A 26,498-nucleotide genomic window follows, 5' to 3' on the forward strand; every position below is an offset into this window, starting at 1 on the left:
GACATTTTTATGTACATGACACAGATACTCACTCACTGTCACACACTTAGTGTGTTTTACATGACACAATACTTACATGTGTAAGCAGCATGGCAAAAACCTTATGACACTGACTCTGATCATGCCTCAGTCTTTCTGAGTTTTCTTCTTTTACTCTGAGCTGCAGTGCTAGTAGTGACAGTAGTAGGGGGAGGAGCAATTGTTCTGTTTAAATGTAACACGCAGGAACTAACACTGTTACTGCTCATTCAAGAGCTGCAGACGCATTAGGTGAGAGCTAGCTGCACAATCTAAGGGACAGATCAGGGCAACACCTGCACATCAACATCAGGAATGTTAACAGAGGCAACTACACAGAACAACTACCCTCACCCAACATTTTCATTGCAGACCTACTTTGTCACCAGCAGTATCTCCTCCTTCCCTTCTCTAGCCTGCTAATATCCAAACTTATTGCACCTGGGCACATGACATTTCAATGTCCCTGCGTGAGCTCTTCCTTTCCAGGACACAATCATCTCAGGAGTGTGGTTTCCAAAACAATACGGCTGTCACTAAATAGGCAGCTGCAGTCAAGACTTATTTTCAACTTGGTGAAGATGATGACAACTGACAAGTGGACCTTTGTGTATAAAGGTACAATTCCCTTGAGCTTTGTTATCATAGTGTTGCTACTATCTCCTGTAACTGTGCCTTGGCAGCCACTGCCAGAGCTGTTCAAGAAACTCTCTGAGCTTGGTCCACTGCACATATTTAATTTCTATACAACTTTTGCACCCTAGTATGGGAGTGTAACTCATCCATTATGAGTTACACTCCCATACTGCAACACTTAGAAATGCTTTTCAAGCCAAGTACAAACAGACTGTTATTAGAAGTTGATCACTACTGATTTACCATTCTAGGCATCTAGATTTGTTCTTGATTCAGCCTACAAAAAAGTATCAAAACAATCAAATACTTTGGATCACGTTTGTATTATTGGTGTGAGGATTTCTGTAGTCACACTTTTAACAACATAGTGCCATCACCATGATTTCTAATTTCAAATATGTGCCTCGTGTCTCTCCACAGAGAAAAGAACAATAGCAGCAATCGAAAAATTCCAAAGGCTTCAGCCTCTACTTTTTGCACAAAAACTGTACTTTTTGTACAGTTACCACAAAATCCTACCATGTAGTGGCTATTAAAAGCAGCAGCTGTTTTCTTCATTAATGCTGGTCTTGGCACAGAACCTCACGTTGATCCACACGCATGAACAGCATGATCTGGAAGTTTGCTTGCTTCTTACACAGCCATGTTAGGATGCTGCAGCATTAACTAAGGAAGCTACAAACAAGTATGAGAAACATGGAGGTCTCTTATTAACTGTTTCATGGAATTTCTTTGACAAATCTCTCCTTACTTTCAAGTAAAATGAACTTGGCTAAATGGAATTAATCCAGAAGGATGATTATAGTTGTAACTATTCTTCAGTGTGCATTTGGTACCATTTACTTCATAATCTGAGGAACAGGGGAGACAATAAAATGAGATGATGCTACATTCCTAACATAACTTCCATTTCCTAATTTAGAAGGCTAGCAGTCAAAAACACAGATGAAAAAGATTCAGAGAAAAGACTAAAGCAAGGAGAGTATTTGTAGCATAAAGCACTGGTTGGCATATATTTGAGTGGTGAATTTGATTTTAATGCATTTCCAACTAGCCCAACTAGTTAAAAACATAACGTATGAAACATCTGGGTATTTTGTTCCCTTACTACTTTTTTCCAAATTATATTATGGTTTTGTTAGGATTCTAATATATGTGTCCTCTTAACTCACTTCTCTTTTTTGTGCTTGTGTTCAGATGAAAACATTTCAGCTGGAAAATGGTATTCAGATAGTAACAAAAATACATATGGTAATGTAACCAGAGAGCTGCTGGGAGAGAAAAGGCCTTAGGTGTGCAGATAACCTGTGTTCTTTGAAGAGCACTGGGTAATTTGTGCAGTGAGACCTGTTACCAGACAGCTCAGTCCGGACAAACTCCTCTAACAGGCAGTGCGAGGGGACTGGTTCATAAAACTTCTGATTATTTCTACCAACAGCTACTTCTTTCTAACACAGGCACTGCCCTTGCAATGGCATGGAGATTTTACTTTTAGTTCTCTTCCATTTCCTTTTATTTTCCAGTTACAGAAAAAGACTAACAAGCCTCATTTACCACCTCTAAGGCTACAGCTTCCTACTTTCCATTCTTCATGCCACACGCTCCTGCTCTCTCCACAGTGTGTGAATAAAAGCATCTGGGCAATGACTGAAACAAGATTAACAAACAAGTCTTGGGTAAAAATAACACAATTTGGATCCTCAGTCCAACACATCTGTTGGGAGAAAAGTTTGTGGTAGCACCTGTCAGAAGCCTGATGCCAAACACAAGATGCAGCACACTCACTGTGCGAGTAACTGTGCCCTGCACTCGTCCTTGTCCCCAAATCCACCTCAGTGGCAATGTTCACACCGGACACTCACAAGGCTTTTTCACGTGGACTTCATCACAGAACACAGAATGGCCTGGATCAGAAGGAACTTCAAAGGTCATCTAGTACCAAGCTCCCTGCCACGGGCAGGTGCACGTTCCACTGGCCAGGCTGCTCAGAGCCCCATCCAACCTGGCTGGAACACTTCCAGGGACGGGGCATCCACAGCTCCGCGGGGCAACCTGCGCCCGGGCCTCATCCCCCTCACAGCAAATAACTTCGTCCTCAGACCTACTCCAAACCCACTCTCTTCAAGTTTGAGGCTCCTCGTCCTGCCGCCCCGGCACCGCTCTCCCGCCCGGCCGCGCCCCCTCAGCCGCGCCTTTTCCGCCCGGACCCGCGAGGCGCCGCTCTGTGACGTCACTTCCGCCCGGTCGGGTCCGCTCTCCCCGTGCCGCCACCGCCCCTCGGGGCCTCGGACACCGCAGGGGAGGGGAGGAGGGAGGGGAGGAGGGAGAGGAAGAAGGAGGAGGAAGAAGGAGGAGGAAGAAGGAGGAGGAGGAACAGAAAGAAGAGGAAGAGGAAAAGTAAGAGAACGAGAAGACGGAGGGGGAGGATCCGCAGAAGGAGGAGGAGCGGAAGAAGGAGGAGGAGGAGGAAGAGGAGCGGAAGCGGAAGGGGGAGGAGATGGCGGCGGGGGCCTCGGCGACGGCGACGACACCGATCCGGAGCGCGGGCGGGCCAGACACCCGCGGGAGGGCGGAGCCGCCGCTGCCGCCGCCGCAGCGCCCCGGCGCCTGCTCGCAGCAGTGACCGCCCGGCCGCGTCCCCCCCGCCGCCGCCGCCTGCCGCAGGCCGCCCGGCCCGGCCCGGCCCGGCCCGCATCCGCCCCCGCTCCCGGCTGCTGCCGCGGCGGCGCTCTCGTCCTGCACCGCCGGCTGTCCCAGCGCCGCGGAGGTGTCAGTCCCCCGTCCCCAGTGGTGCTGAGCCCCAGGGTCCCGTCGGTGTGCCGGTGATTATGCGTGGTTTGCCGCGGACGCTGTGTGTCTCCTTCCGCTGATGCCCCCGCTGCTCCCCCGCCTAGGCTAGAGCAGGCTGAGCGCCAGCTCCTCTGGAAATCTTCAGCCATGTATTTCCTCAGCGGCTGGCCCAAGAGGCTCTTGTGTCCTCTGGAGTCTCTGGAGCGACCGCTTCACATACAGACGGATCCCCAGAGAGCTTTCTTCGCAGTTTTGTTCCCATCTCAGCTAAGCATCTGGTACTGCAGAGTGAGTATCCATCGTTTTATAAGCTCTCGGACGCTGCTTTACCAGCTGAAAAGACCTGTCGTCTGCTAATTTTTTTTTTTTTCCAGAAGCGGTTATAAAAATTTGATGCTAGCTTTACAGGATATTCCAGTATTTGTGAAACTGAGCAGTTATCCACGATGTTTAGTGATACCAGTATAGTCTTAAGAGAATATGCAACACCAATCTGCTTACAGTTAACACTGTTTTTTCCTAAAAAATGAGACTTCCAAGCAACTTCTTTTGAGACTGTAGTTCTGCTTGTGCTCAACATAAGTAGTAGTTGTAGCAGTGTAGGGTTTTTTTAGCATGTATGTTTCATGTCTTTCACCTTTCTATTTTGTGTTTTATATAGATGAACATATGAATACAGAAGATAGGAAACACTCTTTGTAAAACATGGAACAAATGCTATCACTACCCAGAATGTAGTAACACAGAAGTTCACAAAGTTTTCTTTTTATGGAAAGTTTAAAAGTTTTGTGGCTCTAAAAGAAGACTTGTCATGGATTTTGCATGGAAGGTGCTGGTTTAGCTATATCTAGTTTGAAACTGTGTGAATAATCGACATTAAGGACCTTGCTTTTAATTCACATTGTATTAGTCTGGTAGCAAAAATGCTGTTTGTCAGTTTGATTTGATCCAAATGAAAACTGTGATACTGACTTTAAATTTTGATGCTGGATCCTTTTAAATACTGCCTAGATTAGACCCTAAATCTGTCTATAAATATCTCTAGATCCAGGTGGTTTATAGAGTTCATCTCAGATTACCAGCAAAAATCAGCAATCCAGTTTTAGAAAGCTGATACTGAAAGATGTCAAATGACAGTCATAGCCTTAAAATCGTGTTTTAAGTTATGCAGCGGTTTCATCACATTATGTTTTATTGTGCTCAGTAAGGCTGTTGACTAGTCCCTGGCTGGAGTGCTCATGCTGTTTTTTGAACCTAGACAGGTATCCAGCTAGCACATAATCAGCCCAGTGACTTGGCTGTGTGAACATCATCATCTGGCCTCTGTTTTCTTCAGTTTGTGGCACATAGTGTGTATAACGTGTACACTTAGTTTTTGCCAGTTGTTGAACCTGTAGTTGTAGTCTGTCAGCACAGCAGAACTGATCTTTTTCGTGGAAAGACATAGAAAACAACAGGCTCATGAAATGCTCACAAGATGTGCCCTGTTGTCTAGAATGTAGTTTACTTTATGGTCTGTTTTCAAGGACGAGGTTCATTAGCTTGCGTGCTTAGACTTGTTTTGAAATGTTAAACATTGTATGACTGGCTGCAGACAGCACTAGAAGAATTCACTTGATGAGGAGAGTTGTCTAAACTTACAGGTCATTAATATTTTTAAATAGATTTTGATTCCTTTTGTAATGGGTACTTTTGAGGAAGGTGCCAACTTTGCCAGGCCTGACTGCTGACTGATCGTAAACTGAAAAACTTGTTACAGTCTCATGGTCTCTGTGGACAGCTGGTTGTTATCAAAAACCTGGAAGAAAAAAGGATTTGGTCAAGGTCATTTTAGAAGAGAATTTCTTGCATTATTTTTAGCTGGGGTCCTGAATGTAGTTTGTTTATTTTTTTTTCCCGAGGCTTTTCTTTTTTTCAATTTCCTGTTTGTTTTTGAAGGTGAAGCTTAAAATCATATGTTTGAACTTTGGTAAAATAAAATTACTGCATTCTAGAAAATGTTTTCATTGGTCAGAAGTACAGTCTTTGGAACAAGGATAAATTCTGTCAGGTTGCACTGACTTGATTTCTTGTTGCAGAAAAGCCTTCAGGCTGGTGTTCTTGTTAAGACTTGTTACTATCTCAGCTATGTATGAGAGGTTTCACATAAGAATGAGGTGATGAGACTGGGAAAGTTCTGTTCTGAAACTATCAGAAACAGAGTTCTTTGAAATGCTTCCAGGTGTGTGAGTTTACATTCAGTATGTGTATTTTTAAGGTGACATAGTAATGTTTAAAACTGCTTGTCACCTACTGTGCACTAAGAACTAGTGGAACTAAGGAAAGTTGATCCCAAAGTGTGGATTATTTCCTGTTTTGGAATCAATATAGGTATTAAGATTCAAAACAGGGTAACTGGTGTTGAGAAAAAACAGATGGAAGTCTGCTAGTGTTTTTGAACCAAAAAGTTACTGACTTTTTACATGTTAGGAGAGATTGGATTGTGGACAGGGAAGACCTCTCAGGTGAATGATTTTGGTCATGCACCTGTATTGGTGAAAGGTTGTTGAGCACAGCCCCCAGATATGTTGACATTTATTTATAATTATATGCATGTGCTACTCTACTAGTATATACATTATCAAGCATACACAACGTAGTCTAATTTTTTTCATCCATTTAGAAGGGAGCTACATTGGTCACCTAGTCCAACTGCCTGACCAATTCTGGGCAACCAGAAGTTAAATCCGGTTATTAAGTGCATTATTCAAATGCTCTTTTACACTCGTAGACTCTGGGTGTCAACCACATCTCTTGGATGCCTGTTCCAGAATTTTAAAAGGAAAAAGAAAGAATGACGTAATACCAAAATGAACACATTTAAAAATTTTTACTTTATTTTATTTTTTAGAGATATAAAAAATCCTTTCTTGCTCCCCATTGGATTCTGTTAAATACACCCCAGTGTGAAGACCTCTGCTCCAAGCATTTTCCTTAAATCAAAAGTTTTAGGTCTACGTACTGAAGATAATTCTTGACACTTAAGAGCCAGTGTAACTTTTCATTGAAAGCTTGTCAAACATCTTCATTCAGGTAGTTTAAGTACTTGGATGCTTGAAATGAGAAACATCAATGAATTATAGATCCTTTCTGAAATGCTATATTGAGATAATTGCTGTTTAATAGATTGACTTAGGAACTGAAGATGAGATTTCACAAGGCAGCTGTGCAGTCCCGTGTGTCACCTTTCCTGTTTGCACCTCTATTTTAATGGAGCTTATGATGGACTAGTGATGTCCTTTTACAGGGCTGTTAAGCTCAATGAACAAATAGAAGCCTGTTTATTTAGTTGATGAAAGAATGAAAGGAACATTATAGTTGGCCCTTTGACAGTTGAGGCTTTAATTTTAAATTGGTTTAGTTATGTCTTGAATTCTGGAAATTCACCTATAGGGCTCTAGGTATTAAGAGACAAGGTAATGTAGCTAAGGAAGAAGGTGTCATAGACGAGTGGAGTTCCCTTCCTAACCCCTGACAAATGAGTTATATGCAGCAAGAATAGTCTGCTGGTGTAGTTGTGCATATAAATATTGTTCAGCATTTCTTTCTTTAGTATTAACAAACTTCTGACAATGACAGGAGTAAGTACTGGCCTTGAATATTTAATGAAAACTCCTGTAGGTTGTTGTGACTATCTGCTATGACTTTGTCAGTCAAAACCAGTTTTGGGAGCCCTTTTGAGCCAAGAGTAGCTTGTCCCATCTACTCATTCAGAGGAGAATTCTTGATTATCTGTATGCTTCTCCACTTATGATTTACATTTACTCTTGTTTTTCTTCTTTTTTTGTTTATTTTTTCTAATGATCTGATATTGAGTCTGAACACCTAAATGAATTAAAATAAGCTTTTGAGAAAGCATGCATGTCAGAATCCTAAGCTGTCAAGTAGTTGGTATTTATTTTAAGTGCTGCGTAAGCCCTTGATATTCAGACAGCTCTCACAGGTCTCTCGTATATGCTCTTCAGTCTCTAGCTCTTGCCATATTAGAGTTGAAGTCAATGTGTGCTTTAAATCTAAGCATATGATAGGATAAAACAGGGGACTGGGCTTCTGTTGGGAAAGTGATCTCTGTAACCTGGAATTTTGCCACACTATAAAAGGAGTTACTTGTGATACAGTGCATAGAGTTCATAACATATATGAATAAATACATTGAAATTGTCTGCAGTTGTTTCGGTAGTCTTTTTTAACTTACGATGGCTGTTAAAAAGAAATGTTTTCTCTATGCTTTCAAGATTGTGTTTTCATTTCAGAACTGTAAGTAGAATAATTTATAAAATTATTGTGTGTGTTTTTTTCTTAAGAGAATTGGATGCAGCCACGGGAGGATTTTTATCTAGAATTTGATTGCAGAATGGGACAACGGATGTCTTGATATAAGTTGTTTTGTTGGCTGTGTATTGTGAACAATATGATAGAGATAGCATCAGTGCAAGTTAAGATATCCTACTGCTTCTGCTGTGTTTTCTTCCTTAGTATTTTAACCCCCAAAATGCTGATCTCTTATTTAGGCCCTTTAGACACTTGTTTGAGAAGGCGATGTCTTTTTATTTGTCAGCAACAGTAACAGTTGTGCTGTTACTTCTGTTAAAAAGATGTGCTTGTTATTACATAATGAAAAAAATGTTACATTGATGAATTTATCTAATGAAATCCAAAATTATCATGTGATTATTTAGTAGGATTGACAGGCTTTCAGTGTCTTCTGTGTTATAAAATAGATGACCCCTGAAAGTGGTGTCATAATTACATGCATGATGGGAAAATGCCATGACTTTTCAGTGTTTACAGTTATGACTTTTCAGTGTCAGTTGCATGTATGAGAAAACCAAAGATGTATAGAATATGCCTTTGCTTTTTGGCAGCATTTGTGAGCAGTAGGTTAACTGAAAATTTTCATTTGGGAGAGATAGTGGTTGACAATTCTGCACTTAATTTTTCTGAATTATTTCACAATAGCCATGAAATACGTGATAGGAAGTCGTGTCTGCTCTGTTGGGTGGATCTTCTATTGATTCTAAGCTTTCCAAACACTTTCAAAATGAAATTAAAGGAGTTATGGTTTTATAATTAACGTTGCCTTTAGAAATTCATGTCACCATCTTGTATCTCTGTTACTGAAAACATGGTATTTCATGGTCTATTTATACAAATTTTTCTGTTCCTTATCTGCACATGCTTACTTTTCTCCATATAACCTTTCTGTTTTATTAGTTTGTAATTTTACAAAGCTTCAGCATATAAAGTGAAGCACAGACCATATAGTGACAAAGTTCACAGTGTCACCAGACTTTTGTTCTGTTCTGTTTTGTTGTTTTCTCCCAGCCTTATCTTTGTCACTTAGATCATAAGCTCATCTGAGCAGCAATTTTGATTTTTGTCTCATGCCTACAGCCTAATGAAGTGTTAAAGCATTTGGCATATAAAACTAAACAGAACATTGGAGTTTGTCAAAGAAATGGCTTCTTTATCCTCTGTGAGATGGATTTTTGATATCTAGAGTAATATATGGTCAGGGGATGAGCATATTAGGTTTTAACAATAACCCACCATCATGCAGGTTCTTGGAGTGAAGTTACATTAAGAAACCCAAACCCATACATAAGACCATGTTGCATATGTGCTGTCAGGTCATGTGTTTGCTTTTCAGACTTATTAGTTTTCTGCTGTATGTGCTGACCTACTTATAAAATTAACAATGTGCACAGTCACAGTCATGAACCTGCAGTCAAAAGAAAAAAAGAAAATCTGGTTTAAGGAAACTAATTTTTTCATTATTTTATATTCTGTCAAATGATTGTACCTCTTTCCAGTTGGTTAATGTGTCATTTTCTGTGACAGTGTAAACATCTCAATTAGGACGCTTGCTTGTGGAAGGACTGTTGTTCAAATCTGTTCAAGGCTACGTGTCGTCTTTAAAGATGGCCTTTGCAAAGCAACAGTCACATTTTAGTTAAGGGTTTAAATGTCAGTTTGATTTGAATTTTCATCAAATGTAGTAGAGTGCTTGTCTTAAGGTAAATGAATTGGTGATTTCCCATATGTGAGATTGCTGAGAGAATTTGCTGCAGGGTTTGTATATCTTAATAGATTTTTTCATAAAAACTGCATTATACATGGCTAAGTGTTCTGATATGGGTCATGGTGCTAACACTTGGTAAGTGAGAAACTTACTGCATTAGGTCAGGTAGAATTAAGTTAAATAGTAACAATTAGGGATTATTTCATCATGGGTTTGGCTGTGGTGTTGTATGCTGTAGTTTTTTTAATTGTTTGCATAGCTATTTTGTCCAGATGTTGATACAGAGCTCATATTTCATTGTGGAAAGTCCGGAGGGATTCTTAATATACAACTGACAGTGAAGCAGCGGTGAGTTTTTAGGTAGTTTGAATTTAGGTGGCTTTGTTGATGGAGCTGTCTTGCTACCTTACAGTTTTACGAGTAGTGAAATTAATTTCTGATAATGCAAACCAAATTTCCTTTCATTATAATTATATGTGTTATAATTTCACATCAGTAAAAAAGAGGCACGTTTAATGCTAGAAAGACATTGTTGTGAAGCACAAGAACTTCTTAGTAAGAGCTGTGGAACATGTTCTTGTCAAGCGGTAGCCAGGTAGCTGGCTGATGGAAGGAGATAAGGTTTAGCTGTGAGAACAAGAAGTTCTGTTTATTTTCAGTACTGTTAATTAGTGCCCTGGAGAGTTTGTTTAGACATTAGTAATAGTAGTGCTATATTATTTTTAAGGTTACATTTCTTACTTTTCACCATTTTTCTTATCCTGTAGGCATCCACTGCCACGGTTCCTTTTGTAACTGAGTGGCAGCTTCTGTTTTGCCTTAACTTTACATTCCTCCTGAGAGACAAAAGTACCATATCAAAATGCTAGATTTTCTTTGCAGCATATTTAAAAATGCTAGATATGCTTCTTATCTATTTTGTGAAGCTTTTTAAAACGCTAAATTGCAATTAAGACTTGCTTACTCATTTCTTTCTTCCTTAACAACTGAAGGTGTTTACTTCTTCCTATAAACAAATTTTTTACTTAATTTTAAACAACTCTTTATTTGTTGGGTCCTTTGCTATGTTTCTGGAATCCAGTTTCTCCCAAAGATATGGCTTTATCATTAATATTTCAGCAAGTGGATTTTAAGCATTTTAAAGAAGAAGGATTAATATATTGGTTTATTTGAGACAGTGGGCATAGTTTGTTAGTTGAGCTTAACTACATTTCTTCATAATGTTAGTAGCTGCATACAGAAGTGTGAAGAGTAAAAGACTTGGAATTTTAATGAAACTTATATGGAGATATGGGATTTTTTTAACAGAAAAAAGTAAATATTTAGGTAAAATTCTAATTAATAGAATCTAAACACCTACTGTTTCTATACAGGGTATGAATTGAACATATAAAACAAACAAGAAGAGAGTATCTAACTAACAAGCCTTCCCCCCACACCATTTTTTGTGTTTTTTGGTGGGTTTTTTTGTTTTGTTTTGGTGTTTGGTTTTGGTTTTTTTTTGCTTTGGTTTTGGTTTTATTTCTTAAAATGTGTGTTTCGTGGGTTGCTGTGCTTGGGTAAAGTAGTTAGGTTGCTATATATTCCTGTTTACAGAAATATTCCTCTGCCATTACACGGTTTCAGTCACTTTAGATATAATAAATTACTTCAGATGTAAAATTACTATGCATAAGCAGAGCAGGATCTTGAGCTCTCCTTCTGTCTTTGTTAATCCAGACCATTCACACATCTGTGGAAAGCTTTTAACAGGGGAGTAAATTTGTATGTTAGGGTTTTCCTTATGTCCAAATTTGTGCTTTTGAGTTCTGGAATATGTGGAATTAAATAGTATCAGTTTAATATTTCCTCATTTGACCACTAGTTAGGTAGCCTTTGTGACCTATTTAATTTGAAATGTGTCTGCTTTCTAATAAGAAGCTACTTAAACTACAGAAAGATAGCAGTTTGAGTGCAAGCAATAATTTTTAACTGCTTTAGTCCTCATCTGCGAGTTGCAAAGCCAAAAATTAAATTTGTATAAATTGTGTAGCTGATGTGTATGTGGAATGTTCTTCCAGCTTCGAAGATGTAATAGCAGCTTTCTTGTGAATCAATGTCACAAGAATTCTACACTATAAATACTGTAATTATATTCTGTAAGGGTTGTAATATAGAAAGAAAATTGTGTATTACTGAGTTTCTAATTTTGCCAGTGGCTAAAATGATTCAGGCATGGAAGTGCTTTAAGAATGATCTCCTGGTTTGCAGTAATGATGCAGATTAGCAAGACCTGCTTTTTCTCACTATATCTAAGGCAGTTAGGGTGGTTCTAAGCAAATCAGTGGAAGCCCGTGTTGTTCATTGGGAACAATCAGCTAGAACTGCTAGTAAGAATATTAGTTATCTATTTAGTGTTAGATAATTTAATGCAAAAGAAGCCACACAAATTGAAAATGCTGGTACAAATAGTTCTTAAGGTAAAGATTAGTGTGCTTGTTATACTTCATAAGTGTTTATTTTTGATAATTCAGTTCTGTGTGGGTGTGAAATTTAAAGAATAATGCTGTTAGCAGCACACCCAGTTATACTGTGAATTTACCGAGGCTGAGGCTGCCCATGTGGTACTAATTCAGCTTGTTGTCTATATGCATGAGGACAACATTTCAGTGCTGTGTTTTTTTATACTCTTTAAAATTAACAGTCATACTTTAAAATTAGCTTGTTTGCAACTCTACTTTTTTCCTGAAAGGAAGTGATTCCAAATAGGATGGAATTCTAAGTAGGATTACCAAATTCTGGAGTGATGGACACTCACAAGATTTGTGGGTAGAATTAATGGTTTTATATTTATTGTACTACTTCTTCTGGTCCGTCAAGTAAGCAAAGAACAGTACTAAACCTCTGTCACCTGTGGTTGTAGTGGGGAGCTTTGCCTAGTGGTATCTTGGTTAATTTCGGTGAAATGAGTGGTTACTCTGTACCCTCTTGGTTCCCTTTCAGTGTGCTTTTTCTGGTGCAATATTCGATGCTCCAAATCTGAATGACAGCTCAAACTGATAAAGTTAGGACAGCATATGGTATGAAGATGAGGGGTAACTTCTTCGACAAAACAAAAAGTATGTCCTGGTTAATTTAACTTGCAGTTTTGGAGGATAATGGAATGAGAAATACCCATCTAAGCTGAAAACTATTATTGATTCAAAAGCAAGAAAATAGAAAATAGAAATGATTGTGTAATATATTTAAGGAGAATGAATGTTTCTAAGCACTAGAGCAAGGAAGGGCAACTTTGCATTAGGTTTTTTGTTGCAGCTCTTGACTGCATTCGTGAAACAGAATGAAGGCTTAGTGCCTGTGGTAGCTTTGTCTGGTCTTCATCACCCCAAAGCTTTTCTCCCTTCCCAGGAGGAAAGGTGCTAATGGGGGCACCTCATTACTTGCAAAATCCTTCCAGCTAACTGTAGATGTGGATTTTCAGCAGGTTCTGACAACCTGTTCTAGAAAACAAATTTCCTGATTATCATTGTCTTTAATACAACGGCCTGCCCATTTACTAGAAACTAAGCAAATTGTCTGTACCAAATATTCTATAAAATATTCCATCCAAATTTGTTTGAGAGTCCTTCTCATTATAGGAGCCTCTTTGAGGTGGGTCTGTTCATCTGTCATCCTTTGTCTAAATTGAAACTATTTCTGTTTTCTGTAATGACTCCTTACTGTGCAATTAAGTATTTCATTCAAATGTCCTGGGTTTCAAACAGTGAGATTAGGAATGACAGTGGGGCAACAGTTCTTTGTGAACTTTCTTTAAAAGCACCGTTTTCTAATGGATCGTCAAATACATACTAATTTTTTAACCTCCTTCAAGGGAAGCATGTTGTTGCTGTTAAGGAGACATAGTTCTTTACAGATACAGCACAACATATAAAACATTCCATTCCTTCTAGATATGAGATGTAATTATTTATATTTTCTTCCTCCAGCCAAGTGTATTAATCGTAAGCTACAAGGAACTTTCAAAAGCAGCTTCTCAGTTTGGACCTTATAAACAAGCAGAATGGCGGCCTGACAGCGCAATGATAGCTGTTTCAGTAAGTAGACTTTTTCCTTCTTATTCTGGTTAAACTATTGCAAACAGAATTTTTGTTATCAATTTCTGTGCTTATAGAAACTTGCAGATCGTAAATACATTTAATTGATACTTGTCTTGTGAAAATATATAATGGTACCAAGGACTTTTTAGATGATAGAAGCTTTCTTTGATAGTGTTCATTAATTTTTCCCTGTGAGATTGAACTGTGGTTCTTTGTCTTAAAACAACAGTTAGATGTATTGGCAGGGGGTGATACAACATCTTATTACTTCAGTAATCTGGTAACAAATAATACAGTAGTGTAAAGTTATGTGAATGAAATAAATAGTTGTGGACTTAGGTAACATAATCATGTTTGACTTGATAAATAGGGTTTAAAGGTGAGTCTTGAGAGATGAAACTGTGGCCTTATTACTGGCTTTTGGTGGTCAAAAAATATTGCAAGTCACTGAGAACACAAATGAGGGCAGTGGTAAGTGATACATGAACTCTTCTGTTCAGAATCTTAGAGATGAGATCTTGTCTCACATGGAAATAAAGTCTTGTTTCATAGCTGGTGCTGTGTTCACAGCATTTAGGACTATTTCAGCAGCAGTATTTAAAGTCTGAGGTGCAATGTGAACACAAGAAAGGTGGGAGTCCAGTTTGTAAGACTTGCAATATGGTGTCCTCTTGGTGTCTATGGGTCAGGTCTTAACATAAGGACCAGGTCTTAAGTTAGGTATTGTTATCTTAGTGGAAAACACCAGATGATTTATGGAGTAGGTCATGTCTCTAGCAATATCATGATAATCATAAATCAGCTAAGCTTCCTATGGTCCGGTTTTCTTTTGCATAATGCAAGTAAGTAGTTAGTCTGAAATGTTAAAATTCCTAGAAGCATCTGATTAAATCAATGAAGTATTTCTATTAGTGCCAGATTATATTCTCAGTGAGTACTAATAATTATCAATAAAGTCAGAAAATTTCTGTAATTTTTGCTATGGATCAAAAAGAATTCTTCAATTTTATATTGCAGCATTTGTATCCAAATACATTTTAATTAAACCTTTATGTAATTGTTCAGAGGAAATTTTAATGTTTATATTTAATTACTTTACATATTGTGGTTTTTTTTTCTGAGATGTTGTGATCCATTTGCTCAAGAGACCTTGTGGTTTAGCTGATAGTCAGATTAGCTTTAGTTTCTGCCACTTCAGTCTGAACTTAGAAGTTTTTCTGCCACTAAATGTACAGTGCTCTTTTTGGCAGACGGTGTCAGAATACAGACTGTTCTTCAGTGTGCATTCCCCATAGCTAAGACAGAGCTTTATTAAACATGGTAGCATACAAGAAACCATATTATGGAATCCCTGGCAAGATTCTCAGGGTTTATACTTCTGACTGTCAAAGTTTAGAATGATCAGGGAATGGATGACAGTGATGGTTACGTATTTAGTAATTTTCACTCAGACATTTTTAAAGCAATGAAACCTCTGTAAATGAGTATGATCAATTTGCCAGAAGTCTGTGCTTGAATGCTTCTGCATTTCAACCCCCTCTTCATGGAATTTGAGGTTCTATTTAGAAATGAACCTGCAACAATAGCAACTTTGTGCTTTGAATAGTGTTCAGTAAGGTCCTTTGTACCTTAATATCAGTATAAAGGTACTTCACAGTATTGTTTTACTCTTCTTTCCAGGATAAGGTAACTTAGGGGTTAAATATTTAATGATGTAATGGAAAGAACCTGTAAAGATGTTAGAAGTGAACAGGTTTCTTTACCAGATAATACCTGAACATGATATTACAGCACACAGAAAAGCTTCAATTTATTGTCACCTGTCTCAAGCTCACCGGTATGGTTCAGATTTTATTTTTGCTTGAAAAAGATACTTGCTTTGAATGAGAATAATAGTGTTTCTTGGAATTTGAAACCAAAACACAAATTTTCTCAAGCGAAATGTTAGACTGAGAAAAGCCGTGGCATCTATGAAATGATACACTAAGCTAACAGAGTGTTGCTTTATTCAAAGGAAAGGAAACCAATCTTGCAAAGAAATGTGAAACCATTAATTTCAGTGCTTTTTGTCTCCAGTGCTTTGGATACATGCCCAGCCCATATTAAAATAATTTGATGGAAATGCTATTTAACCAAAATGCATTTACCCATTTGCCTGGAAAATAAATTCATACTGTAAACAAATAGCACTTCTTTGAACACATAGCATTGTTGGTCATCTACTTGTTTCATGCTTATGCCAGCAGCTTCTAGGTATGACTGAAACATCATGTTAACTAATTGATTTGTATTTATTCCCTGTATATAGTATGAAGTCATTCTTCCAGAATGACAGAACATGGCTTGGGATTGAATTATTGCAGGTGTTGTGGTAGCTAAAGAATAGTGATGTGAGGATTTTTGGAAACTACCTGGATGACTGAGAGTCAGTGCCTAAACTCTTTACATTCAGTAGTGTCTGTACGTGTTCAAACACCTGGAGAGTTTATTCAGGTACTTCCCACCTTCTACTTAGTTTTCTACATTAATTCATGCAGTTGATAGGAATTATGTGCCCAGGTTCTAAATATCTGAAATAGTTGTCAGGTTTTATAAGTTTCTATGAGTTAGAGGAAAATTTCTGATGGACTGGTGCATAAACAGGATTGTTTTGCCATTTTTCGATCTGGTGCCTAATCTATTCACTTGACTTTAAGGGTGGGTATGGATTTTACCTGGAATTAATATAAACGCACAGTATTTTAAATGTCTGAATGAATGTATATTTGAGTTCAGTATATGAGACATACATAAAAATCACATGAGACTAACAGATTTTGCTCAGGCTGAGACTAGATATGTATCATATCAGTATTTCTCTTTCAGACTGCAAATGGATACATCTTATTTTTTGAAATCCCATCAGCAAGAGACAAGTATCTTTATGAGCCAATATATCCCAAGTAAGTATTTTAAACTTTGCATCCTCACAGTGTGAAAAAATATTACTACACAAGTTCTAAGCAGTTTTTATGACAAAAGATACTTCCTTACAGAGTGTGTTTTAACAGTTGATGAGTATATGAACCGTCATTCCTATAAGTTAGAGTCAGTGTAGGGGAGAAGCTGAGTTCCGTAGATTGCTGTGTGCTGGTGTGATTCCTTAGGTCCTTCTTACAAGCTCTCAAAATCCTTAATAGCAGGTAAAGTCTAATTTTGTAATTTGAGGTAGTCTGTTGTGTTCATGATCTGCGACAAGATTTAATGATGCCTTTTGAATAACTCAGTTGAAAAAAAATCACATGTCTTAGGAACTGTTAAGGTACAATTCAAAAATAGTTCCTGCTCCGATGTTTTCATAACTTAGAGATATTTGTTAAAGAAATGGGGAATAAAATCCCAGTATTTTTGAAAGCAAATGGATACTTTTTAGTAAGAATGTACAGGTATTTCTGGTGCAGGGTGTTATGTTGTCAGTTTTGTCTTATTTTCCTCATTGTGAATGACAGAATACATCTTATGTGTTTAAAATGTGATTGTATTTTGCATGTATTTGTGGTTGACATAGCTGATTTTGGATTTTACAAAATTGGGAAATGCCTAAGGCAAATTAAAACTTTGAGGAGTAGATGTGTACGTGTCTGTGTGTTTTGATAAGCAGAATCTGTAGTCATGGGTTGGTTTGAATTTGTCCATGCACGTAATAGCACACTCTCAATTTCTAATTGGCTAGAAACTTTTTCTTTTTTTTTTTTTTTAATATATCCCTCTATATATCTTCATCATTATGATAATACTAGTCAGTTTATTTTTTTTTTTTTACATTCATAAAAAGAGTTAAAGTTGAATCATGGATCTCTTCTTGTAGTCATCTCTGAAGAGTATTGGATAACCTAAGATGTCATGTAAGAGGAAGATATTTTGACTTCTTTTCAGTGTAACTGTTAAACCATGAACATTAAAAGAAAATAAAGGGCTTTTTCAAAAGTATTTAAATTAAAAATCTGTCTTCTTTCACAAATATGTGTAGGAAGAAATTACTTAGCAGGTAGTAAATTATTTAAAAGTGAATTTTCCTTTATTGACCAGAAAATTTTTTGTGTGTTATAGTTATAACCCATCTTTTGACCTCTGAAATAACTTCCAAAGCTCTGGAATTAACTGGAATTTATTGTTGCAATTTACTTCTCTTTTTTCCATAAACTTCAGACTAATGTAGACAAGTTGTATTACTTTACTTGTCTCTGTGGAGAACTGAATAGCAGTTTTCAAACTGACTCTTCACATCTGGCTTACTGTCATCAGGGGAAGAGGCAGATAACCTGCTGCTGCAACTTATCCAAATAAAATGATAGTATAGCCTTGTCTGGACATTACATAATGCAGAAAACTAAGCAGTAGTTTGTTGTGAGTTTTCCTTATTCTTTTTGGAAACTTGGGGGGTGTTTTAATTGGCAAAATCTGAAAACTTACAGAAATATATATAAAAGACACAGTAAAAGTTGAAAAATAAGCTTTGGCAAGTTTGCCTAGACTATCACTTGTAGTGAGGCTTGAAAATACCTATTAAGCCATCGGTGACTAACGAAACTAACTTTTATAAACTTACATAAAACTTTATAAAACTTTTGTAATTGATATGAATTGTTTACCTGAAAATACATGTTTTAATTGTTAGTTGTGTGTTCAACAATCATGATTTTAAAATACATTTGTATAGCCCAAAAAGGACTATAATGCAAATTCTGTAGATGAGCAGGACAAGGTGTTTGTCCCTAGGGTGTTTATAATAGGTTGCTCACAGTCTCCTAAGTCTAATGTGTGTGCTTACCTTTAAGAAGATGAATGATCTTACTGAATTTATTGGGATTACTAGCTTGTCTATACTTAGCCTTCAATTTTGAAAACCTAAATAAAATTACTACTGTTCTGATTATAATAGATCAAAAGAAGGACACAGGCATTTTTGGGCAAATTGTGCTTTCTGTGATTAATGTCAAAAGATTCTTTGAGTTATTAAAATGGAATTAACTTATTTTGCAGGTGCAGATACAGTGCACTGCCTGTAGTCAGGCTTACTAATTTACATTGTAGAGCAAATACTTGGCAGGGGGTTAATCAAACAAAAAACCTCCAATCTAAAATGAACAAACAGACAAATGAGACCAAAAGCTAGAGCTGAAACTTTTATCTTTCTTTTGGCATATGTTCATTTTCCAAAGGCATTATTTCATTGAAATTCTTGGATTTCACTTCTGCTGGGCTGAACAATACCAAATTAGTTTTCTTCGCTAGGAAGCCATTACAGATCAGTGAAAGGCCTTGTATGTGGCTTGCCTCATGCTTGAAAGGGGACATCTTACTGTTTTCTCCCCCTGTAACAGTGTGTTCTTGGCTCCTTCCTCTGTGTTGGCAGCAGTGATCATGCAGCTGTGCCTTAAGTAAAGTCGAGTTGTTGACCTGATGGACAAACTAAACCTGCCTATCTCCCTTTTTTAACCCTCCTGTCCCCTTCCCTGGATTCTAGCAGCTTAGTTTGCAAGTTGGCATTTAATAAAAGGATGACATTAGAAAATGGTGACTTTGAAGTAGCACTGAGTAGCTACAGTGGGAAGTTGAAAAACATGAAGTGGCTGTTCACTGGTACTTGTATAAACCTTATGATTCATGGTAAAGCAATTGCTTGGAACATTTTTACAGTCATGGAGATATTAATTAGGACTCTTCCAGCTCTGTCTTGTGTGATTATTTACCTATGCTAGGCAAAGTGAGAGAGAGGGTGATGACTTTTGCAAAAACTATGAGGGTGTCCTTGCATTAGTGAAGTGACAGGCAGTTATTGGAAACAAGTCAGTAAAAACTGAGATGAATGTTCAGTCATGTTTTGCTTCTTAAAATTATTACGAATTCTTAATGTTTATTAAGTGCCCATATCTACTAACTTTTTTTAAGCAGATTGAAGCCTCTTCTTTAGTAGCCTTTCTTTAAATAATAGTGGCCAGTTCTGGCAGAAATACAAAATTTCAATGTCATTACTACAATGAGAAAGAGAAACCCCTCTTAATGCAACTTCTTCTTGAGCAGAATTCTTAAGCCTTGCATGTCAATATAGGAAGGTGGTCGTGCACTGGGAATACACACGAGTAACATCCTCAGCTGCGCCAAAATACTGGCAAAATTTCCTAGTTTAGTCAGTATTCTGAAGTTGAAATTGCAGGTAGGTTTGTTAACATGCAGGTGAATATATTGAGAATGGTTGTGTTTAGATCCTTTTGCCAGCTTAGCTGTTGATTAAACAAAATGTGCATATTTTACCATAAATGAAAGAAAAAGTGTGTAGTCAGAAAAGCAGGTACTAGGTATATAATAGATAATTTCTTGACTTCGGTAGTTTTTTGCAGTCTTCAAGATTGGGACACTGGTAACTGAAATAACTTAATGTGGTATTGGTACTTTTTTAATAACTGCTTTAAAATTGGCTTGATAATGATTTAGCTTTGATTTGAAGAAAAGGATCAAATGAGTTGCTGAAAATCAAAATCACTCATCAGTTGTCTGTATGGGAGAAGTTTGTTTCTGGAGAAAATGTTCCAATTTACAGTTACTTTTATGCAGAGTTGTTACTATATGTAGCTGTTGAGCAAGGTGGACCAGAAGAGCTTGCCTGTATCTGGTTTGTTAGCAGAGCTATTTTAGCATACAGCTGTTGTGTAAACTGTAATTGCACTTGGAAATTTTTGTATTGGTCTAACTTAAACAAAATGCTTGAATGCGGAAAGCAAAACAAAACTGTATGAAAAGTGAAAATACTTGTGCTGTTTATAACTCAATATGCTTTGTAGTATATCTGATTGTAGCATGATTTATTTTCAGGGCCAAGTCTCTTTTTTTCTCAATCTAATCAGCACATGTTTAGGAAAAGAGCTAAAGAGTGAATTGAGGCTAAGATGCCATCCTGTTTGAATGCCAGTCTTTGCTTTTCCTTATCTTTCAGTATTAAAAAATACAGAGATTTTGGAAAGTAAGGTTGAGTGAACTTCCCTTACACCCTGCTATTGTTTGTTTTAAACCAGACAGAATCAAAGCCTAGGAAAATTGATTTCCTCTTTAAAAATGCACATTTCACATTATTGTCTCCTTTTCATATCAACCAATTGTAATGGTCTTTATATTATGAAGTCTGGTGTTTTAATGCAAGTACTAAAATCCAAAATTAACATTTGTGTCTGGAGCCCACAAATCTGTTGAAGCTTGTTGTATTAGTAACTGAGGACATTTTGAAATTTAGAATATGTTAAATTCTTTAAGAAGGTTTATTGGGAAATACTTCTTAAACACTTATTTTCTACCTTTAGAGATTTAATTTATATAAAATCTACTCATGTAGGTATGGTAAGAGTTAGTCAATTAACCTGTTCAGTATTATGCATATTATATGTAAAAACCTGTTACTAGACTTACATGATAAAACAAGTGCTCATGCCGTAAGTGCAACATAGGAATATGTATTTATAAAAAAGGAAACTCTTCATTTTTATTGCTGGAGTCTATTGGTAGTTTTTTGTAATATTGTGATATTTTAGGAATGTTGTTTTTCTGTCAAAGAAAATGTTTCTGGCACTGTTGATATTTGGCTAGGAATTGCCAGTCTGTTCTTGGAGTGAACTATCATTCATGCTTAATAAAAACTTACAGTACCTTGCTTAATTTGTGAGACTAAAAACAGGGGAAAGAAAGCAGTAATTGTATGGTGTTTAGTTTTTTAAAATTGAGTCAGAGTAGCCTGCAGTTTCATTCCAGCTCTTCGATGCTTTGCTCCAGTTCAGAGCAGATTTGGAAGAGGATCAGTATTGGCCATTAGCCCACATTTTGGGATGTTTTCCTACAGTGAGCACAAGTACTAAGTCCTGCTTCAATTAGTTTGGTCTGGTTTCACCACCCAATTCCTCAAGTACCTACAAGACAAAAGATAAAAAATAATGTATATCAGGTAAGATTGTAGCATGTTAAAAAAAAAATTATCTCTGCTTGTGATTGCTGAAGGAAAGTGACAGTGCATAGAAGCAAATTTGCAGCTTTGTAAGCTGTGGCTAGGTACAGTGGTAACTTTTTGAGGAGTTTCCAAATGAATTTGTATAGCTATTGTTATGTTTGACAGTAAAGAGGTGACTAACACCATCAGAATAGGGGCTTCTCTGTACCGATCTGTTTGTTGTTTCTTTTTAGAGGTTTGCCAAGGAGAGTAACTGAAGTTTTTTTGTTTGAAGGGCATGTGTGACTTAGTGCTGAGGATGTTTTTGCCTTTCAAAAAGGACAAAATCTAAAAACTTTAATTAAATGTGATAATTGGGGAGTCTTTTGAGTCAGGTTTCTTCATATCCTCAAGTGGAGCCTGCATTTGGGGAGTGATAAAAAGGTTGTGTAAATTTAGAATGAGACCTCACTGGTGTAAATTATTAAGTCTCTGAAAGTGCTTTGAAAATTAGTTGTTATCTAACCAGTATAAATTTATGAAGAAACTAGTTCACACGACGGTTTTCAAGGCTGTATTGTTGCTTATATACATGGTTATTCTATTCATGTCTTAATCTTTCTGGCATTTTTAAAATCTCCCTTTCTATAGCCTAATGGTTTATAGGTGCCATAAATTACCTCATCAGTGGACATTTCTTCCTGATTCAATGACTGGAGATTAGTATGTACAAAGTTTTTGAACTTCAAACTCTGCAAGGGTAATCAATGAAGTGTACAGTTAATTAACTAACCAGGTAATTTTTGCTCGGCATTTAGCTTCTGCTGAACTTCACCATTGTGGTTTTCCCCGTAAGATTTTGGCGTTGTTTGGAAAATGTATTTTTAAAACTAGATTAGCTGAAGAACTTTTATTAACCATTATGGCACTTGCAAACTCTTGATGGTGGTTCAAGAGGTTTTAACCTCTTTAATTTAAAGGAAACACAGGCTGGATTATCAGGAAAAAGTTTTTTTACAGAAAGAGTCGTAAAGTACTGAAATGGTCTGCCCAGGGAGGTGGTGGAGTCACCATCCCTGGATTTGTTTAAAAAAAGACTGGATGTGGCACTCAGTGTCATTGTTTACTTGAGGTGTTAGGGCATGGGTTGGACTCGATCTTGAAGGTCTCTTCCAACACAGTGATTCTGTGGTTCTGTAACTGTTGTCAAGAAATCTTTGCAACTGAAATAATCATTTAGGTAAGCATTTAGCTTTTTTATATGGATAGTTGATTAATATGCTAGCTAGCTATTTCTTTTCTCAAACTGCAGAAATGTGCTACTACCTACTTGTGTAGTAAAGCGTACTAAGAACTACTTTTCTAAGCACTTATTCTTTATAGTTGTTACCAAAAACTCGCTTTAATTTTGTTGGTGCAGCTATTGTCAATCTGTATAAATACATCTCTGCATCAAGTCAGATGTATTTAATCCTCAGCTTGTGGCTGCCTGTAGTGTGTGGTGGAGAGATGCAGGTTTAGGAGTGAAAAGATGCTAGATGCATGAAAACCAAATCTCACAGGTGATGATGCAGGTTCTTTGAATCAGATACAAAAAAATGAAGTCTTCAGCTTTTCAGTGTGAACATTAACTGAAGTGTTCACATGAACCATTATAAAATGGTTAGTAAACATTGTGTAATTGTGCTAATGCAACAATAATGGCTGTTGTCAGGTTTTTTCCTTCTTGCCTTGTTGATGTAAATTGTTTTAGAAACACTGCCCTGGTTTTGTCATATAAATATTGCCATTAATAGCTGAAGCATCATGATTTTTAATCTTCTTGTCCCTTTCCTCCCGCTCCAAGTACTACTGAAGAAGTCATTTTATCAGGAACAACTAAGAAGATCATAGCCCAAAAGTAGTATAAAAATATTTTACCTTGTTTGTAGCAAACAATTGTTCTAGAAATAATTTTTAATTGTCTGCAGTCTTTCTTATTTTTTTCAATGAAATGTCTCCATTACTTCTCATTACTTGCATGGTTTAGCTAGTGAGAATGGATACTACTGCCTTGTTTGTTTGTTTTAAGTAATACATTGTTTGCCATTAATCACTGTATTTTTTTAAGTACTGTATTTTTTGACTCAGAAAAAATCAGAAATGCTCTCAAAGCTATTATCCAACAATAACTGCCAACTATATTACAAAGATTATCCCAAATAGTACAGTGGAAACTTAAGTATGAATTTAATGCTAATTCTGTCTCCCAACTAGAATGATCCATTACTAAGTAGAAAACAGTGGACATTGTTTTAAAATACTTAGAACAGACTTAAATATAATATGTGTTGTATACCTTAACTGCAATGATAAAGAAATCCTTAAGTACATGCTTTCAGATTCTGCTATAATTAACTTCTTAGGTATTTCTTAGATGCTTTTGGTAGCACTGACAAATTCATCCATGTTGTATGACTTAACTGCTGTACAATTAGTAGAGGCCATAAATGCAGTACTGTGCACCTAGAAAAATTAAGTGGCTGGTGTCCTGTTTCCTCCCTGAACTTGCTGCCATTTCATATAACAAACTTAAGGAAATTCTTCCTACCACTTGAAGAGTCTGTCTGACTCTGCTTTTGCATGGTGCTGCCTTGTTCTTGAATTTAGGATGCTTTTAAGTTTGGTGTGGTGGGGCTTTTAAAAACAGCATCCCTAATCTTTCCATGTTTCAGGTTTTCTTGAGTTGCAGATTTTCCTCAGTTCAGAGTTCTAAGAGATTTATTCACAGGCTTAGTTACATTAACAGATGCCAAGCAAATAGCAATGGTTATATATTTGATTTGACATGCAGCTGGTCAGACACTGGAATGTGTTCCTCTCAATTCTTGAGCAAGAGTTACTTAAAGTTTGGCTGCAGCCATAGCAGATGCTGATGTGGCAACCCAGACCAAACATTCTTTCCTGCTTCGGTCATCTGTGTGCATTCTTCGTTTAAAGGTCAAAGGCACTCCGCCAGTAAGGCTGACTCATACAGATGTGGACTATATGAACACGGTGTACTTTCGGTAGCACCTCCTCTGCACCCATGCTAGGGGCTTCTTTTTGAATTGATGAATTAGACAAAATCATAGGGAATGAGTTGAAATAGTGGCATTTTTGGAGTTTCAGTCAAGGTGTGTACCTCAACTCTGTGTTGATTGGCCTCTTGTAAGGTGGATAAAAGAAGCCTTTTTGGGACAGGAATAATAGTGCCCCAGTGGAAAAGATAAGGTGCCACAGGTGGTGACAAGTTGACTAAAACTAGCTTGTGAAACTGAAAATATTCAAATATTCTTGCCAGCTGTTTTTTTATCAAAGGTGTTGAAGGGAAAAAAAGCCAGCCTTTGTGGAGACTTGAAATTTTTCCTCCTGCAAAAGATATCTTTTAAACCATGTTGCTACCATTCTGGCTTTGTGGTCTGTGCTGTGCAAAAACATTGAGTTTACACTTGGTTATGTACTTCGTCATGTTATGTCTTATACCTACCTAACAGTAACATTTCTGCATTACTTAACCCCTTCATCTCAGTTTTAGTCACTTGCTTGCACAATTCAGTTATACCACTGATGGTTGATAAACCAGAGTAATTTCATCTAGTTTGGGAGTATACTCTCTGGAACTGTGTGTCCACGTGGGTTGCAAAGCCTATCTCCAAACACCTGGGGTTTTGTACATTTTAAAAAATACCACAACAACCCTACCATGCTAGTATTATTAAAAAAAGAAATTACTCTTTTGTTTCAGGGATTCCTATCAGTCTATGACAGCCAGCTTACATGAAGGGCTAGATCTTTCCTAAGACAGCTGCCTTTTAAAACTAATTTTTGTTCAAAATGCAACTTTCTAATTACTTAAATTTATACAAGTTGTAGATTAACTAACCTTAACATAATTGTTTCTCATTTTTCAATGTAATTCTTCACAGCAACCATAGTTTTGTTCTGGAAAAATAATACTACTTCCATCTACTAAATACAGATTGTCAAAGGTTACCTTGGTCATACCTTAGCTGGCATATACCTTTGTTCTTGCTGCATAAGGAAAGGTATAGTGCTCATCAAAGAATAATACATATGAATATGGCATTGCTATAAAATGGTAATGAATTAAGGAACTTGATATCTACTGAGTTAAACAAGACAGGAGAGAGATTGATGTATCCTTGCACTGTCAAACTTCTCTAAAGCTGCATCTGCTTTGGTTTCTGCCGTGTCTTAGGCAGTTATATTTGCTACCCTGATGTAAATTAAAATAAATGTTCTGTCAGTTAAAATACAGGTAAAGATTACATGAATTTGTGTACTTATCTATGGTTTCTGACTATTGAAGTTACTACAAATTCTAACTTGTCTGCAATGCCTGTTGTATTCATAGTTTCCTTTCCTTACTAGCATAATGCTCATTAGATAAATGAGCTGGATGACATTACAATACTTATGACTGTAGATCAGTTCTCATTTTAAAAAAAAGTTTTAAAAGCACGTGGCACATCTGATAACCCAGATAAATAAGGAATACTCTTTATAGTAATGATGTATAGTAATATGGAATGATGTTGTGACATAATCAATGGAATGTGAAATTTAAAATGAGGAAGATAAAAATGAGATGCTTTCTACATCTAGAAGTTAATATTTTGTAATGGTCTGTTTAAAGGGAAGGAATCAGTGTTCAGTCATCTCTTCTTAGTTGGTCTTAGGTTAAAAACTAGTTAATTTGCTTCAGGGAGAAATATTCCTCTGAAATACTGTGATAGATGTCTACTTGTGTTATGCATGCTGAATTTATATTATAAACACTGATCTGGCAAAAGGAATGGAAGAAACAAACATTCTGAAGTATGTAATATCTGTAATGTATCTTGAAAAATATTGAATTGGAGATACTTAAGAATTCAACATATTTAATTACAAAATTGAGTAACAGTTGAGTAACAATATATTA

General features: G+C 36.9%; 1 protein-coding gene across 5 annotated transcripts in view; it reads left to right on the top strand.

Moving 5' to 3' along the window:
• The first annotated feature begins 3,375 nt into the window (after window positions 1-3,375).
• The window catches only part of RIC1 (RIC1 homolog, RAB6A GEF complex partner 1), a 45,570-nt gene continuing 22,447 nt past the window's right edge, over window positions 3,376-26,498 (top strand). For 4 of the 5 annotated variants that reach the window (XM_064402964.1, XM_064402967.1, XM_064402966.1 and 1 more), the window contains exons 1-3: window positions 3,383-3,732; window positions 13,471-13,578; window positions 16,447-16,523. In XM_064402964.1, the coding sequence (XP_064259034.1) occupies window positions 3,592-3,732; window positions 13,471-13,578; window positions 16,447-16,523 (326 nt within the window). In that variant the 5' untranslated portion in view covers window positions 3,383-3,591. Of the gene's footprint in view, window positions 3,733-13,470; window positions 13,579-16,446; window positions 16,524-26,498 lie in introns of all 5 variants that reach the window. The other variant, XM_064402968.1, reaches the window with a different exon arrangement.

The sequence above is a fragment of the Passer domesticus genome, chromosome Z, assembly GCF_036417665.1.
Source record: "Passer domesticus isolate bPasDom1 chromosome Z, bPasDom1.hap1, whole genome shotgun sequence".
Lineage (NCBI taxonomy): Eukaryota > Metazoa > Chordata > Aves > Passeriformes > Passeridae > Passer > Passer domesticus.